Genomic DNA, 14,925 nt, shown 5'->3' with positions numbered 1-14,925 from the left:
AACTAGAGAGTGCCTTTTTAAAATAATGGAGTTAAAAGTTTTAGTCCTCAAGGGGCAGGAACTGAAGGAAGCTTGGCTACTTATGGTCATTTCCTTACACAGCATCAGAAGCTAGCACGGGCCGTTTGGGAAGCTGGCTGTATCATGAAGCAGGAAAGTCTATCAGTCATTGAAAGGATAGTGTCCTCTTAGGATGTGCAGCTCATCTGTTCTGGCAGATGTTAACATGTGTTCCCATGTGCAGACAGTAATATGATTTGTAGTGCTCTCCTTGCTGAAGTTTACCTTGTCTGCTTAGTCACATAGTTCCTTGAGAACACTCTACATATTGTAGTTGCCCAGAAAGCAGCCTCTGCCATAGTTTACTATATAAATTTGACTCTTGTTGTGTTTGGTTTGGGGGCTTTAACTTCCTCTAGGAATCAAGAGGTTTTAGACATAGTCAGCAGAATGACTGAAATGGACATGTTACAGGCAAAAAGTCTTACCCCTAAAAATGAAAGACATTGGTGATTATGTAGAAGTTCTTAGTAAAATTATTCCTACCAAGCGTGAAGATGCTAAAGGTGGCAGATGAGTCACTATGTATTAACTGTCCAGTGTCTTCAGGATCACTGTGCTGCCAACTGTGAGTTGAGCACCCCTCTAAGGAATCACAATGGTCATCTTACCCTAGCTGAGTGACAGCTCTCATGTGCTGCTGTCACAGTCTCCTTGCAGGAAGGTGACTCCTTATAATCATTGGCCTGTAGGAAATGTTTCTCTAAAAAGAATTTCACATTTTCAAGAATTACTTAAAGGACCCACAGTCCAAGTTCAAATTAAAATGCTTCTTAAGCCATGTAAGTTTGTTTTGAGATCTTTTTGTGCACAGCTATTTGAGAATATGTTTGCTTCTTGTGCAAGCAAGAGGATTCACAGATCTAAAATGAAAACTCTTGTTTGGGGGCAAGAAACCAAGTGAAGAATATTGTTTGCTACTAATATCCTTTGGGAAGTGAAGCACATATTTTCAGGGATTTCTTTTAAACAAAATAAGCATTAAATGAAATTCAGGAATATATAATTACTAGTAGCTTAAGACTTCTGCTACATTATATATCATAAAACATATATATAATAAATATATACTATTTTATTTTCAATTAAAATGGAAAACAATCTAGCATGAATCTTAAAGGGTCTTATTAATAAAAAACTCAGAGCCAGGTATTTGGGTGACTGCTGAAAGATGAGAGAAACAGAACCACCCACAGCTAACCTCACCTTTCCAATTCCTCAGCTATCTTGTTTCCTCAGACTGAAATCCTCTGAGTCCTCATCCAAAATGAATCTCAGCTTAACTGCTTCTAAAAGCCTAAAAGCTTAACCAGGCTCTAGTTCCTGGTCCTCACACCTTATATACCTTTCTGCTTCCTGCCATCACTTCCTGGGATTAAAGGCATGTGTCACCATACTGTTTCCAGTGTGGCTTTGAACTCACAGAGATCCAGATGGATCTCTGCCTTTGGAATGCTAGGATTAAAGGTGTATATGCCACCATTTTCTGGCCTCTATATCTAGTGGCTGTTCTGTTATCTGACCCCAGATAAGTTTATTAGGGTGCATAATATATTGGAGAACACAATATCACATTTCCCCTTTTTTGTCTAAAATTAAAAAAGGCTTATAATTAATACAAGAAAAACTATATCCCATATGTATATACAATATATACAGTCAAGAATTACATTAACAATGTCTAGTTCATTAACATTTGACATATTCAGACAAAAAACTCATATATATTAACAATGTCTAGTCCATTAACATTTGACAAATTCATACAAAAATTTTCATTACTTATCCTACTTAAAAACAAGTAGTTCCTTTCTAAAAGTAGATTCAATAATCTCCCTTTTTATCTTATCATATCTATATGCTCCTTTTTTAGTAGATCCAAAAATCTACCTTTTATCTTATCATTTCTATATATTCCCATTTTTCAGAGTAGATTCAATGATCTACCCTTTTTTATATCTTCTTTTTTCTTTTTCTTTTTTTAAAACAAGAACCCTGTATCTAATCTCCTTTGTTTAGTTTTTTTTTGATCATTAACAATTAACAACTTGTAACCAACCATCGTAAACAATAACAATTATCCATAAGCCATTGAACGACCAAAAAACACCCACCCCACCTCTTGGGAATGTGGACATCGGTTTCTTAAAATTACTTCCTGCTTTCTAGGGGTGAAGACATCTTTAGGGGATCCTGAAAAGAAAAATTTGGGGTTAATTATCAAATCCAGAGAGAGCTAGTTGTATCATTTGTCCAGTCTCTGCATAACGGGCAAGTGCAGGGCTTGTCTCAAGTCCTTGCTCGAGTTGTCTGTGAATCTGGATCATCTCAGCTATCCATCTCCAAATTGTCCTGAGGTGTTTGTAGTCCAAAGCCAATCTTTCCATGGTGTTAATCAGCTTAATGGTTTTACCATAGTCCATGTGGAATCATTGTTGCCCTTTTGAACATTTCAAAGTTGCTGTTAGGTGTGGTCATGGTTCCCTGAAGATTTATTTATTATTTATTTATTTATTTATTTATTTATTTATTTATTCATTCATTCATTCATTCATTCATTCATTCATTCATTTATTTTATGCCTCCTCTGTGGTTTGGAGCAATCACAGTCTGATAAATGTCTGTCTCTTGGAACCATGAACGCTCTTCCCTAGAAGAGAAAATCTTCACAGCAATTTCTCCCCACCATTTGTTTTGCCAAACTTTTCCAAACTGACCTTTGCCGATGCTTTCTTGTAATACAATGGTCCTGGCAATTGTTCTCTGAATGAGCAGCAGTAAACCTTTCATCCCCGGTGACAGCCTCGCTGCCACCATCAACAGGATGAGAACACTAATTAACAACATGGCAGTAATAAGTGATAGCAGTGCAGAAGTACATACTTTATGTGTTTTAAAAGTTATTTTAGTATGTTGTGTGTAGGAGTGTTCAGCTTGAGTGTATGTCCATGCACTACCATGTGTGTATCATGCCATCGGAGACTAGAAGAGGGCATTGGATCTCCTGGGATTGGAGCTACAGACAGTTGTGAGCCATCACTGTGTGTGTGTGTGTGTGTGTGTGTGTGTGTGTGTGTGTGTGAGTGTGCACACTAGCACATATGCTCTCACCACTGGGGATCAAACCTGAGTCCCCTGGAAGAGCAGTCAGTGCTCCTCGATGCTGTGACACTCCTGTAGAGGATTATGTCATTGTGTGAATTTAGTAAATAGGTTGATTTGGTCTGAGGAGATAACACTTGTTAGAATGAAAATAGAAACATTTTGTGGTAGGGAAGGATGGATGCTATAGGGAAGTGTAAAGTTGGGAGTCGGTAGCACAGGAGTACCCAAGGGCACCAGAGTTGGCATCATGTTGGCAGCACCTGGTGAGGAGTTATTGGTGTTGCCTAGTTCTTACCTGGTGTTCACGGGCAAGAAGCCAAATGTCTCCTGAAAACAGTGGAATAATTCTGGTGGAATACCACCACCTTGTCTTCTTAAAATGATTAGAATTCTAGGAAGTCTCAGAGTCTAACACAGTTAACCAAGATTCAGTCTGTGTGCTTATGGACTTTACGTTCGGGGATATTCACGCATGAGAGCAAAGCAAACATCCTGAGCACAGAGACTTGGCTCCCTTACTCTGGGGCTGACTCTGGCAACCTGGGGCAGCCTACAATGGCTTTGTTGTGTAAGGGCTTCTGTTAAGTTTTCCAAACTTCCATTGCATCTGTTAGGTTCCCTAAATGCAAAGGCATCAAGCGTATCAGTGCTACTGAGAAGGAGGTATGGTTTTCTTAGAAATGAATATGAAGAAAAAGAAGAGGAATGGTAGGGAACAATGACCTCATCTACCCCAAATGTGAGAGCTGGGCGATAAGAAGGATCTGAAGATTGGGAGTGAAACAAAGAGGAAGGGTAGAAGCCTTAGCAGGGCACAGACAGAACAGGGCAGGATGGGAAGAACAGCCACAAACTACAGCTGGGCCTGTGGACTCTGGGACATGCATCGTCCTTAGATATTCATGCGCCCAAGGTCAGTTTGCAGGCTGTGTGCTCTCCACCTAAAAGACTAAGTGTGGTTTGATTGAATTCTGCAATGAAACCTGAACCCTCCTAGCTTTGGGCATCCTCAGCTCAGAGGCCCCCTTGGAATTCACAGAACATCAAAGTGACGGCCGAGGCAGCTGCTGCTCCCAGGGCTTCCAAGAAATCCTTTATGGCTCTGCTGAGCTCAAGGAGAGAAAGGGCCTCTTGCCTCCACAGATTGCAGAGCTGCTGAACGCGGCTGATTTTGAGGAAAGATCCCTGCTTGCTGCAGATGGGAAAGACTATAGCCAGGGTCCGACAGTGTTCCAGTCTCCTGCTTTGTTTACTAAATCTGAAGTGATTAACAGCTGAAGCACCTTAGGGGGCCTATCTGCTCATGGACTGAGCAAGTCTGTTCCTCAATGGTGCTCCAGGGACCACCAGATGAACCTGGACTTGGGGAATGTCTGCAGACCTTCGTGGTGCTCCAGAGATCATCAGATGAACCTGGACTTGGGGAATGTCTGCAGACTTTAGTGGTGCTCCAGGGACCACCAGATGAACCTGGACTTGGGGAATGTCTGCAGACCTTCGTGGTGCTCCAGAGATCGTCAGATGAACCTGGGGTGCAGCAGCATCTATAAATGAGCAACTGCAGAGTCACCCCTTGAGATGGCTGGTGGCATTGTGGTTTTATACAGTTTTATTTAAACACTGGAGAGGCAACCACAAGCATTGGCCTTGTGACAACACAGTCATTTTTCAGCATGACTAAGGGACAATCATCAAGTGCAGTCACCCACTTTGGGCACTTAATCACATCTACCTTTAATCCTAAGAAAAATGAAATTATAGAACATAAATGAGCAGCTAGAAACATAAAGTTCAATATTAACACCTAGAAGGCAAATGCCAATTAAGAATGCTGGAATGTGTTTTATCCCTCTGCGAATGAACTCCCCTGCTTCAACTCCCTATGGCCCTCATAACAGCAAAGTCCATTGTAACTTTTAGTAATTGGCTTTTTTATTAAAATAAAAAGAGCACAGTATAAATTTTAGCAACCAGGCTAAGTAGGCATTAAAGACCCTGGGATCCAACCACAATGCATAACATCATTCCTTGGGGAAAAGGATTCTAAGTGCTCAATAACTACCTTACAAATAGACTTTAGGATCATAGTCCACTAGAGAATACGGAACTGTGCGCAATAGCAATGCCTTCCATTGACTCGCCTGAGAATGGTACCAAAGGGACCTGTATTCTTCCATACATGTGTGGTGAACTCAGCTAGTCTGGGTTTGATCAAAGATTATTGCTGAGTGGACATGGAGAGCATGAGAGTTAAAACCAAGGCGTATCCTCAAGAAAGTCAAGAGTAGAGCTAGGAGGATAGAGCGGCAGATGTGTAAGAAGTTTGAAATCTCCAAGGCAAAGGTGATGTTGTGAATGGATAGAGTGGGCAGAGAACACTATGGAAAATAAACTGAAGCTGCAGGCAAGAAGGCCACAAGGCAAGAAGAAAAAAATGAAGAACCAATCATTTTTTTAAAGGCAAATACAACTAAATGTGTCCCTGAAAGGAAGGCTAGGTAGACCATAAGGAAGTCAAAGGGATATCTAAGACCTAAAAATATTTTTCCATAGATATGAAAGGGGAACATATAGAATCAGTGCCTAACTATATCAGTTCATTTGTGAGTTGAGTACATTCCTAGTGCACCTGCCATGGCTTAGTGTGCACAAAGGTTGGCAAGAGGAGTTAATGACTTCATCAAGCTTGAGTTAGTGTAATTGTAGCCATCCACAGACGTGAACCAGAGCAAGGCAGTAAGGCAGGACATAATGGTGGCAACACAGAATGCTCAGAGAATATTATGCTTGTCTGACTTAATCTTTACCTTTGTATACGCCTCATCTTTTTTTAGACTTGTCGTCTTGGTGGCACTGTAAGATTCACAGTAGATTACATAAAGTGTATATGCATGTGTATCATGTTGTTTTTATTACCTAGGTAGAATGGTCGCTCCTCTGATGAGTAGATATGATTAGTTGATTAAAACAGAGTTTAGCTCATGTAACTTGAACTAATATGACTGAATTCTTTGCTTGAGAAAGCTATGTATGCACTGTAGTCTATGTGAGAAAATTCGTGGTGAACAGAACATAAAATGTGAAACATCTTAGTAGTGTTTGGTTCTCTCTTTAGAGAGGTTATACACTGTATATGTGCAGGTTGACTTTTAATACAGCCATGGGATACTACCATCCACTTTTACATGTATCCCAGCTGCTGGAGCATTGTCCTGTCTTTCTGCTCTGTATTAGTGACTGCTACTGTGTGAATGTGTCCATTCAAGTTCATGTGTTGGAAACTTAATTTTTGGTAATAGTGTTGGAAGGTAGTGCCTAACAATAGGTAATTGTGAGTGGGTTAGTGCCACATAGAAGAACTTAGGGCTTTAAGTACTCCCTCCCTCCCTCCCTCCTTCCCTCCCTCCCTCTCTTTCTGTCCCCTTCTCTACCCCCCCCCATTGTCCTTCTGCCATGAGGTGACAAAACATGAAGGCTTGCCAACCAATGCTGGCCTCCTAATCTTGGACTTTGAGCCTTTATCATCATGAGCCCCTAAGTTCCTGCTCATGATAGACCTCCTAAACTAAGGTATCCCGCATTAAAAGCACACAGCTTCTCCCAGGCTCTGTAGCTTGTTCTGCATGTGGCTTTCAGCTGTGTGCTGTGCAGGCATCTGTAGTAGAGATCTTCATTGGAAGGCTCTTCCAAACACTAACAGCACTGTTCCTCCGGTCACGGTGGCCTCGTGGTGCTGTGCCTGTTTCATCCAAGTGTCTATGATGACAAGAACTCTGGAGCTCACCACCCAAGCAGCTGTCCGTTGGCATAGTCAGCTCCTTCTATTATAGCAAAACCACCGTGGCCCCTGAGGCTAGAACAGGCATTTTCTTCATGATTCTGGGGGCTGAGAAGTCAATATCAAGATTAGATGCTGGTTTTCAGATGGCCTTCATCTTACTGTGTCCTGAACATGGTGGGGAATAGGATGAATAAAAAGGAGACAAGAGGGGAGGAGGGAAGAAGGGAGGGGAAGAGAGGGAAGGGGAGAGGAGGGGAAGAGAGGGGAAGGAAGGAGAGGGGAGGGGAAGAGAGAGGAGGGGAGAGGAAAGAAGGGGAGGAAAGGAGAGGGGAAGGGAGGGGAGGGGAGAGAGAAGGAAAGGGGGAAGGAAGGAGAGGGGAGGGGAGAGAAGAGAGGGGAAGAGAGGGAGGGGAAGGAAGGAGAGGGGAGGGAAGGAGAGGGGGAGGGAGGAGAGGAGAGGCAGTGCAAGCATGCTTTCATCTATTGCTGTCCACTAGCCCCATCACAAGGACTCCACCCCTGTGATCTGATCGCCTCCTCCAGGCTCTGCTTTATAACAGGGCTTTTATTTAGTCATTTGGGACGATTCAAGGAACACCTTTTATGGTTAAGACCTTTGCTTCCTGAGTTGTAAGATGGGAATAGACTCTCAAAAAGAGTGGATATGAGTGCTGCTGCTCTGGTCCAGGGCCTCTGTTGCTGTGGAAACTCCAGGACTTTTTCCAGGTCTTTCTTTTGCTTGCCTGGGGAAGGAAGGTTGTCCACATCTCAGAACCATAAATTTCCCAGGTGTTGTTTCTTAGACTGCTTTCTGCTCTACAGCAGAATACCCAGACTTAGTGCTTTGTGAACAAAGGAAATGTATTTGGCCCATGATTGTGTAGGATGAGAAGTCCTAGTCTGAGGGCTGCATCTGGTAAAGGCCTTTGCCTTAGTTAGATTTCTATTGCTATGATAAAACACCATGACAAAAACAGCTTGCGGGGAAGAAAGAGATTCCTTCAACTTAAGTCACACTCCATCCATCGTCACCAATGGAAGTCAGGCCAGGAACTCAGAGCAGGAACCTGGAGGCAGGAACTGAAGCAGAAGGCACTGGGGGAGTGCTGCTTACCATACTGCTCCTTATGCCTTGCTCAGCCTGATTTCTTATAGCACCCAGGACCACCAGCCCGGGGTGGCACAGCCCACCATGGTCTGTGCTCTCTCACATCAATCATCAATGAAGAAAATGCCCCATAAGCTTGATCACAGGCCAATCTGGTGGGGGCATTTTCTCAACTGAGGTCCTCTCTTTTCAAATGATGGGCTCACGTCAAGTTGTGGCAAAACTAGCCGGCACAGTCTTCTTGTGTCTTCCTAACTAGAAGATTGGGAGGGAAGGGGACAGACATGAGTGAGTCCCTTTCAAAAATACTCACTCGTGCAATACTTCTGTTGGTTCATTGTGGGGACAGTAACCTGATGACCCTTATTAGGTCCCACTTTTTGACACTGCCATATTGGGATGAAGTTTCCACGTGAACTTTGGGAACACATATAAACCATAATGTCACCTTTCTGTCATTCATCTTCCCACTGCTCATTCTTATTCTGAAAATGCCCTCCCTATTCCAGCCCCAGAGACCCCCTTTCCCAGCTCCTCCCCCCTCACTGATGGTGTTCAGCAGCTAAAGCTGGAGCCTCTGCCCCTCTAGTGATGAAAGGCAACTTGTATCTAGTCTACCCTCATGCAAAGTCTAGAAACAGCCCAAACATGAAAGCTGCCCTCCCTAATCCCATTCAGCGATGTCTCTGTATATGCTATGCCCTCATATGAAAGCTGTGATCTCTGTATCTCAGGGAATTTTATTCATCAACTTTTTCCTTCTTGGGCCAAAGCATGGTCATGGGGCAACCACTGGGATGGAAGGCACTGAGCTAGACTGTGGTCTGTTGAAGCAATAGGACTATGTCCCTTCAGAGATGTAGTCTGAGGAGAGTTTCCTGTCCTATATGAATAGACACCTAACAGAATAGACCCCTGTCTTGTCAACCCAGGTCTTGGCAAAGTGGAAAAGATTACCTTCTACCCATCTGAATGCTAAAGGCCAGCTTGTTTCTATAGATAAGCATAGCTGCTTCCTGGCTGGAGAGATGGCTTAGCAGTTAAGAGCACTGACTGCTTTCCCAAAAGGACCTCATTTCAATTCCCAGCATCCACATGGCAGCTCACAACTGTCTGTAACTCCAGTACCTGGGGACTAACACCCTCATGCAGACATGTAAGCAAAATATCAATGCACATAATATAAAAATAAATTATTAAAAAAATATAGATGCTTCCAAGATGCTTATTTGAGACTCAGAATGGTAGAACTAAGGATGAAATGCATAAAGTTTTATTTTTGATAGAAATCAGTGTAACTTTGGCTGGGAGAGCAGTTCTATTAATTATTCATCCCTTATTACAGTGGCAGAGCCTTCTCAGTGGTGGCATTTAGTCATTGCCCTGTGTTTTCCTCAATATGAGACTTTCCTCCTGAATAAATACCAGGAGTGCGAGAAAGGGCTTCATTCAGTGTTATCTGTGTGCCAAACCCACGCTCGGTTCCTTATTTGGGTCAGGTCACTTGTCCATAACTAAAGTGCTGGGAAGTTTTCCTAGCCTCATTTTGTACAGGAAGAAATGCCAGCTAGAGAGGTGAAGTATCTTGTCCAGTACCAAAGAGGTGGTAAGTGTGGAATTTGGACTAGAGCTAAGTTATAGAGATTTTTATTAAAAAAAAAAATAAGATGTCTAGCCATAGTGTGTGGTTCCAGAGCACGTGTCCTTACACGTCTTTCTGTGTCTTGGTATCCTACTGAGAATGAAAACTGGACAGAGACAGTGGTAACAGCTTCTCACTGACAGCAGCAGTGAGCTTCAGTGGGACTAGGGGAGAAAAGTGCCTGTCCATTAGACTCTCTGCTTCCGAACTGAAATTCAGGTTACCATAAGGTAAATTACATGAAAATGTAGCTTTGTAGACAAAAGATCCATTGTCCAGAAAGAATAATTTTGGTGTATTTTTGTGCTTTCTGAATAAACATAAGCTGCATTTTTTTAATCAGCCAAAAGGTGCATTCTTATATTTGAGCCCATACATTCCTCCGTACAAGAACATCTTTTATTAATTATGGGAATGATTCTCATGCTTTGCATGTAACAATAGACACCTCACAGTGTTTGTTCAGGCTGATGGCAGTGCTTTGGTTGGTATGAGCAGTTGAATTTGATTAGACGGTTTCTTCCATGTGAGAATGACCAACTCATTTCTTGTCTCCTTGATATAGGGAGATAACAGTACAATCTGAAGTGCTCAGTTGGTGTGCAAGTTAATCTTCATGTAAACATATTTTTATATCACACCCCTTCTGGGCTGTTTAAAACTTTATCTTGTGCAAACTGAGAAATGTTAGTGTTTGTCCTGTAAGTTCCAGCAATGCTTTTGTTAAGCATGTGTGCTTTTGTTGAGGTTCCTTTTTAAGAGCATTAAAATAATGTATATGCACATATGTACATCATTACACACACACATACACACACACATGCGTGCATGTATGTGAGTGTATATATATATATATATATATATATATATATATATATATATATATATATAGAGAGAGAGAGAGAGAGAGAGAGAGAGAGTGTCAGAGTCCCATTGAGAAGAGTTTTTGCATCACTAGACTGTACCCTTCAGCGGGTTGGATCATTGTGAATATCACAGGGCCTCTCACTCTGAGGATGCTTTACCCATCAATCAGCCAGAGAGGGCATGCTAGTGACTGTGCCAGGTTGAACTGTGTATTTTTCCTTGTTCTGTCTTCTCATTTCAAGAAACTTTTGAGTTCGCCTTTTATGTATGAAACCCACAGACATCATCCTCTTCCACTTTTTCTAGGCAACACGGGCTGCCATCACTCAGCACTGCACGGACCTCGGAAATTTGCTGGGCAAAGAGAACGACGTGGCCCTCATCATCGATGGCCACACCCTGAAGTATGCGCTCTCCTTTGAAGTTCGCAGAAGTTTCCTGGACCTGGCCCTCTCCTGCAAGGCAGTCATCTGCTGCAGGTGAGAACGCTTAGGTTGTGCCCAACCAATGATCTTGATGTGTCTGCGTTGTGGGCTTCTAGAGGAATCGATAAAAGAAATTCTCAGCTTCAACTTCTATGTTAAAAATAGAAGAAGAAGAAAAAACTAAACAAAAACGTAAGTTTATCTTTAGCTGTGGATTCATAGATTTTTGCTCAAAGCAGCAAGTAGCTTTTATGCTTTTGTTTCCTGTCACTCCATGGGGTGGTGGCATGCGAATTCAGGGTGGGTCTTCCATCCCCATTTAAAGCTCTCTGAAAACACCTGCACAGACACACACAAAGACGTGATTAATTATAGCAATAAGTGCTTCTTAACCTAGGCAAACTGACCATTAGAACTAACCATTACACCACCCAACCGAAAGTCTTCATGGGCTCTTATGGAGTCTGAGAAGACTTTTGAGGATGGCTGTTGCTGACATTGACTACACATAACATGGAGGTGCACTTCTGATAGAGATTTGAAAGTCGGAATTGTAAAAATAATCTACTAGGAAGATAAGAGGCCAGCATAGGTAAAAGGGCCCATGATAACTGGAAGAGGGAAAAGCATGCTGGGAATCCTGTCTTCTGTAGTTTCTCATTGTGTCTAAGATGCTGAGTTTTAAGTGGGTGGGACCTGACTTCTATGAGTTCTTCAACACTGGAAGTTATTATCATTCTACCTGATCTACAAGTGCTGGCCAGTCACTTCTGCCTGCCGCCTGCATTGTTCACCAAGGAGCAGTCCCCAGCTTGTCAGTGGCTGAAGCAAACACTAACACCAGGGACAAGAGGAAACCAGGTGGACCAGACTAGTAAACTGTTATCAGGCTAACCCCTTATAGAGGCTTCCCTGGGACAATCAAAGTGTGTGCATCTGGGTCGCCAGGGGAGAACCAGGCAGGCCTGCAGACTGCAGGAGTAGGCTCCTTCCTAGCCAGCTGCTCTGTGTTAAAGAAAAACACCGTGTCCTCCCCCTCGCATAGGCTGTCTTCTCCTGGCTGCGTGTGTCACACGGGCAAATCTTAGGATGGTACTAGAAAGAACTTGAACTGCGATAGGCACCGAGAGCCGACCTCAAGTGGAATACAGTGACCATCTCCTACGTAGACGTGTTCATTAGAAAGTTCCAAGGTAGTTTCCAGTGTCCCTGCTCTCAGACATTCCTTGGCTGGTGTCACACTTCTGATTTGAAAATGGCGACAACAAAAACTGAGCACATACTTTACAAACAGAGCGCTCAGTTGCTTCACCTGTGTTCAGGATTGTAAGCCAATTTTCACATGTGATTTTGCGCATAAAGTTGGCCTTGATTCTCACTTTCCATGCTGAAAATATAAGCGTTTTGAGTTACTCTTTTCTCTAAATGCAGAAGAAAAAATGGTGGGTTTTTTATTTTTTTCAGAAAAATAGTTTTCGGGGAAATCGTTATATATTTTCTTTTCAATATGGATTTGTAGATGGTTGAATGTTATATAATTATTATAATATAATATAAGAATTCCTTCAAACTAAGGCAGATTTAAGTAGTGAAAAGAGGACTCTCATCCCCCCACACCCATACACACAGGTCCCCAGTGAGCCCAAAGATCTCGTCTCCACACTGAAAATGTCCCTGTATTCCAAGAGCAGTGGCCCCATAAAAACACCCCCCAACCAGGTACAGAGGATGCTGCTGTAGTTCCAGCTACTCAGGGAACTGAGACAGGAGGATTGCTTGAGCCTAGGAGATCAAGCCAGTTTGTAGAACCGAGCAAAACCCCATCTCAGTCTAAGGCCCTTCTCACTGACGCTTTTGACACATTCAAGTGTGCCAGCCTCAACTGATACACACCAAATACCCGCTCCGTAATATTTAGGTAAATGAGAGTAAATTAGTCTTTGTTTATATAATTTTTGACCTTGGAAGTCTATTACATATTTTGATTAAATTATACTCAATTTTGCTAATTACAGTTTGCTGTACTCCTGTATTTCCTGTGCAGTTAAAAATTTGCACAAGGTCCTTTGTAGTCAGCAGGGTAGGTGTCGTTCAGTTTCCTGTCAGGACTTTTAGATGCCACTGCATTGTTGGTTGACCTGTCAACTTCCACCCAAAGACAACTTCAGTTCTAAACTGGATATTTGCATTGTACATTCTAGGTGTTATGGGACAATTAAAGAATGTGTGACCTCTGCTCTTCTTGGTCAGGGAGTCTTAGAGTATTGGTGTTAAAGCTTAGCATCTGCCTTGCACCCTAGGTCTTGGGCTCAGGCCCTCAGTGAGGCGGGTATCCCACACTTCCATTTGTCATAAGCAGCTGGCGTGTTCAGTTTTCATTGGACCTCTAGTTCCTTTTAGCATTGGTTGTTGTTGGTCTGTCCTATTTTTGCTTCCCTGTTGCTTGTATGAAACACTAACCAAGAGCAGCCTGGCGGGGGGGAAGGGGACTTATTTGGCTTCCAGGTCACAGTTGATCATCAAGGGAAGCCAAAGCAGGAACTTGAGACAGGATCTGAAGCAGAGACCATGGAGAAATGGTGTTTAATCATTTGCATTTTTTATACAACCCAGGACCACCTGCCCAGGGGCACCACACCCACAGTGGGCTGGGCCCTCCCTGTCAATCATTAATCAAGAAAATGCCTATAGACTTGCCCACAAGCCAGTTGGAGGCCATTCATCAACTGAAGTTTTCTCTTTCTCAGTGACTCCAGTTTTTGTCAAGTTCACAAAAACTAACCAGCACATGGTTTCTCCTTCTTAAAGATTAATTATTATTGTCATTGTGTATGTGAGTGAGAGAGGGATGGGGATTGGTTGCATGTACCACAGTGCACCTGTCAAGGTCAACAGATAAATCTGTAGAGTCAGTTCTCTCCTACCTTTACCTGGCTAGAACTTGGGTAGCCAGGCTTGTGCAGTGAGCAAGTGAGCCATCTTGCTGGCTGCTGATGGTTCCTCCCTGAGGTGATTTCTTCTGTTTTTTAACATCTCTACCATCTCCATATATATATATATATATATATATATATATATATATATATATATATATATATATATATATATATTATATCCCACTATTTCTGCTGTATTTCTGGAAGGCTCTGGATGTCTTCCAGTGCTTTGGACACAAAGGCTCTCATAGCCTCATCTGTATGTCTTTTCTCTATATGCATCCCTCTTCTCAGTATCAACTTTACAGAGAACCTTACAGAAAGGGGCACATGGGGGGGGGCTGGGGATAGTGTTCTAATGTAAATATGCCAAATGATGAAGCAATTCTATTCCCAGGAATAGACACACAAGAATTAAAAACAGACACTCAAACAAATACTCATAAACATGTATTTATAGCAGCATTGTTCACAATAGCCAAACTGTGTGGACAACTCAAATATCCATCAGTTCACAAATGGATCCAAAGAATGAGGTCTATCTATACCGTAGTATTCAGCCATAGAAAGACATGAGGCAGTGGTACATACCACAATATGATGAACTTTAAAACTATGCCTGGCAAAGGAAGTCAAATGCAAAAGAGATGGAACGTGGTGTTATTCCAACCCTGTGGAATATTTAGAGTGGACAAATCCATAAAGTGGAGCAGCTAGAAGTGAGAAAAAAGGCAGTTGCTTTATGGCTACAGACTTAGCTTTTGAATATGATGAAATGTTCTGGAACTACCTGCAGAGGATGGTTGTGTTGTGATTATGCTAAATGAATTAGATGTTTATTCTTTAATGTGGTTAATTTTTTAGAGATTCATTTTTGTGTGTGTGTGTGTGTGTGTGTGTGTGTGTATGTGCGTGCACGCACGCACACACGCACGCACACATGTGTAGGTCCCTGCAGAGGGCATCTCATCCCATGGATCTGTGGTTATGGACAGTTGTGA

The 14,925-nt window shown here is 42.5% G+C and overlaps 1 protein-coding gene across 16 annotated transcripts in view; it reads left to right on the top strand.

Annotated features, from left to right (window-relative positions):
* Atp8a2 (ATPase phospholipid transporting 8A2) overlaps nucleotides 1-14,925 on the top strand; it is a 592,551-nt gene that overhangs the window by 290,256 nt on the left and 287,370 nt on the right. For all 16 annotated transcript variants that reach the window (XM_076545122.1, XM_076545120.1, XM_076545123.1 and 13 more), the window contains one exon: nucleotides 10,870-11,042. In XM_076545122.1, coding sequence (XP_076401237.1) covers nucleotides 10,870-11,042 — 173 coding nt within the window. The remainder of the gene's footprint in view (nucleotides 1-10,869; nucleotides 11,043-14,925) is intronic.

Source organism: Peromyscus maniculatus, chromosome 9, assembly GCF_049852395.1.
Source record: "Peromyscus maniculatus bairdii isolate BWxNUB_F1_BW_parent chromosome 9, HU_Pman_BW_mat_3.1, whole genome shotgun sequence".
NCBI classification, from domain to species: Eukaryota; Metazoa; Chordata; class Mammalia; order Rodentia; family Cricetidae; genus Peromyscus; species Peromyscus maniculatus.
Note: the sequence above shows the minus strand (reverse complement) of the source record. Positions and strands in the feature narration are given on the sequence as shown.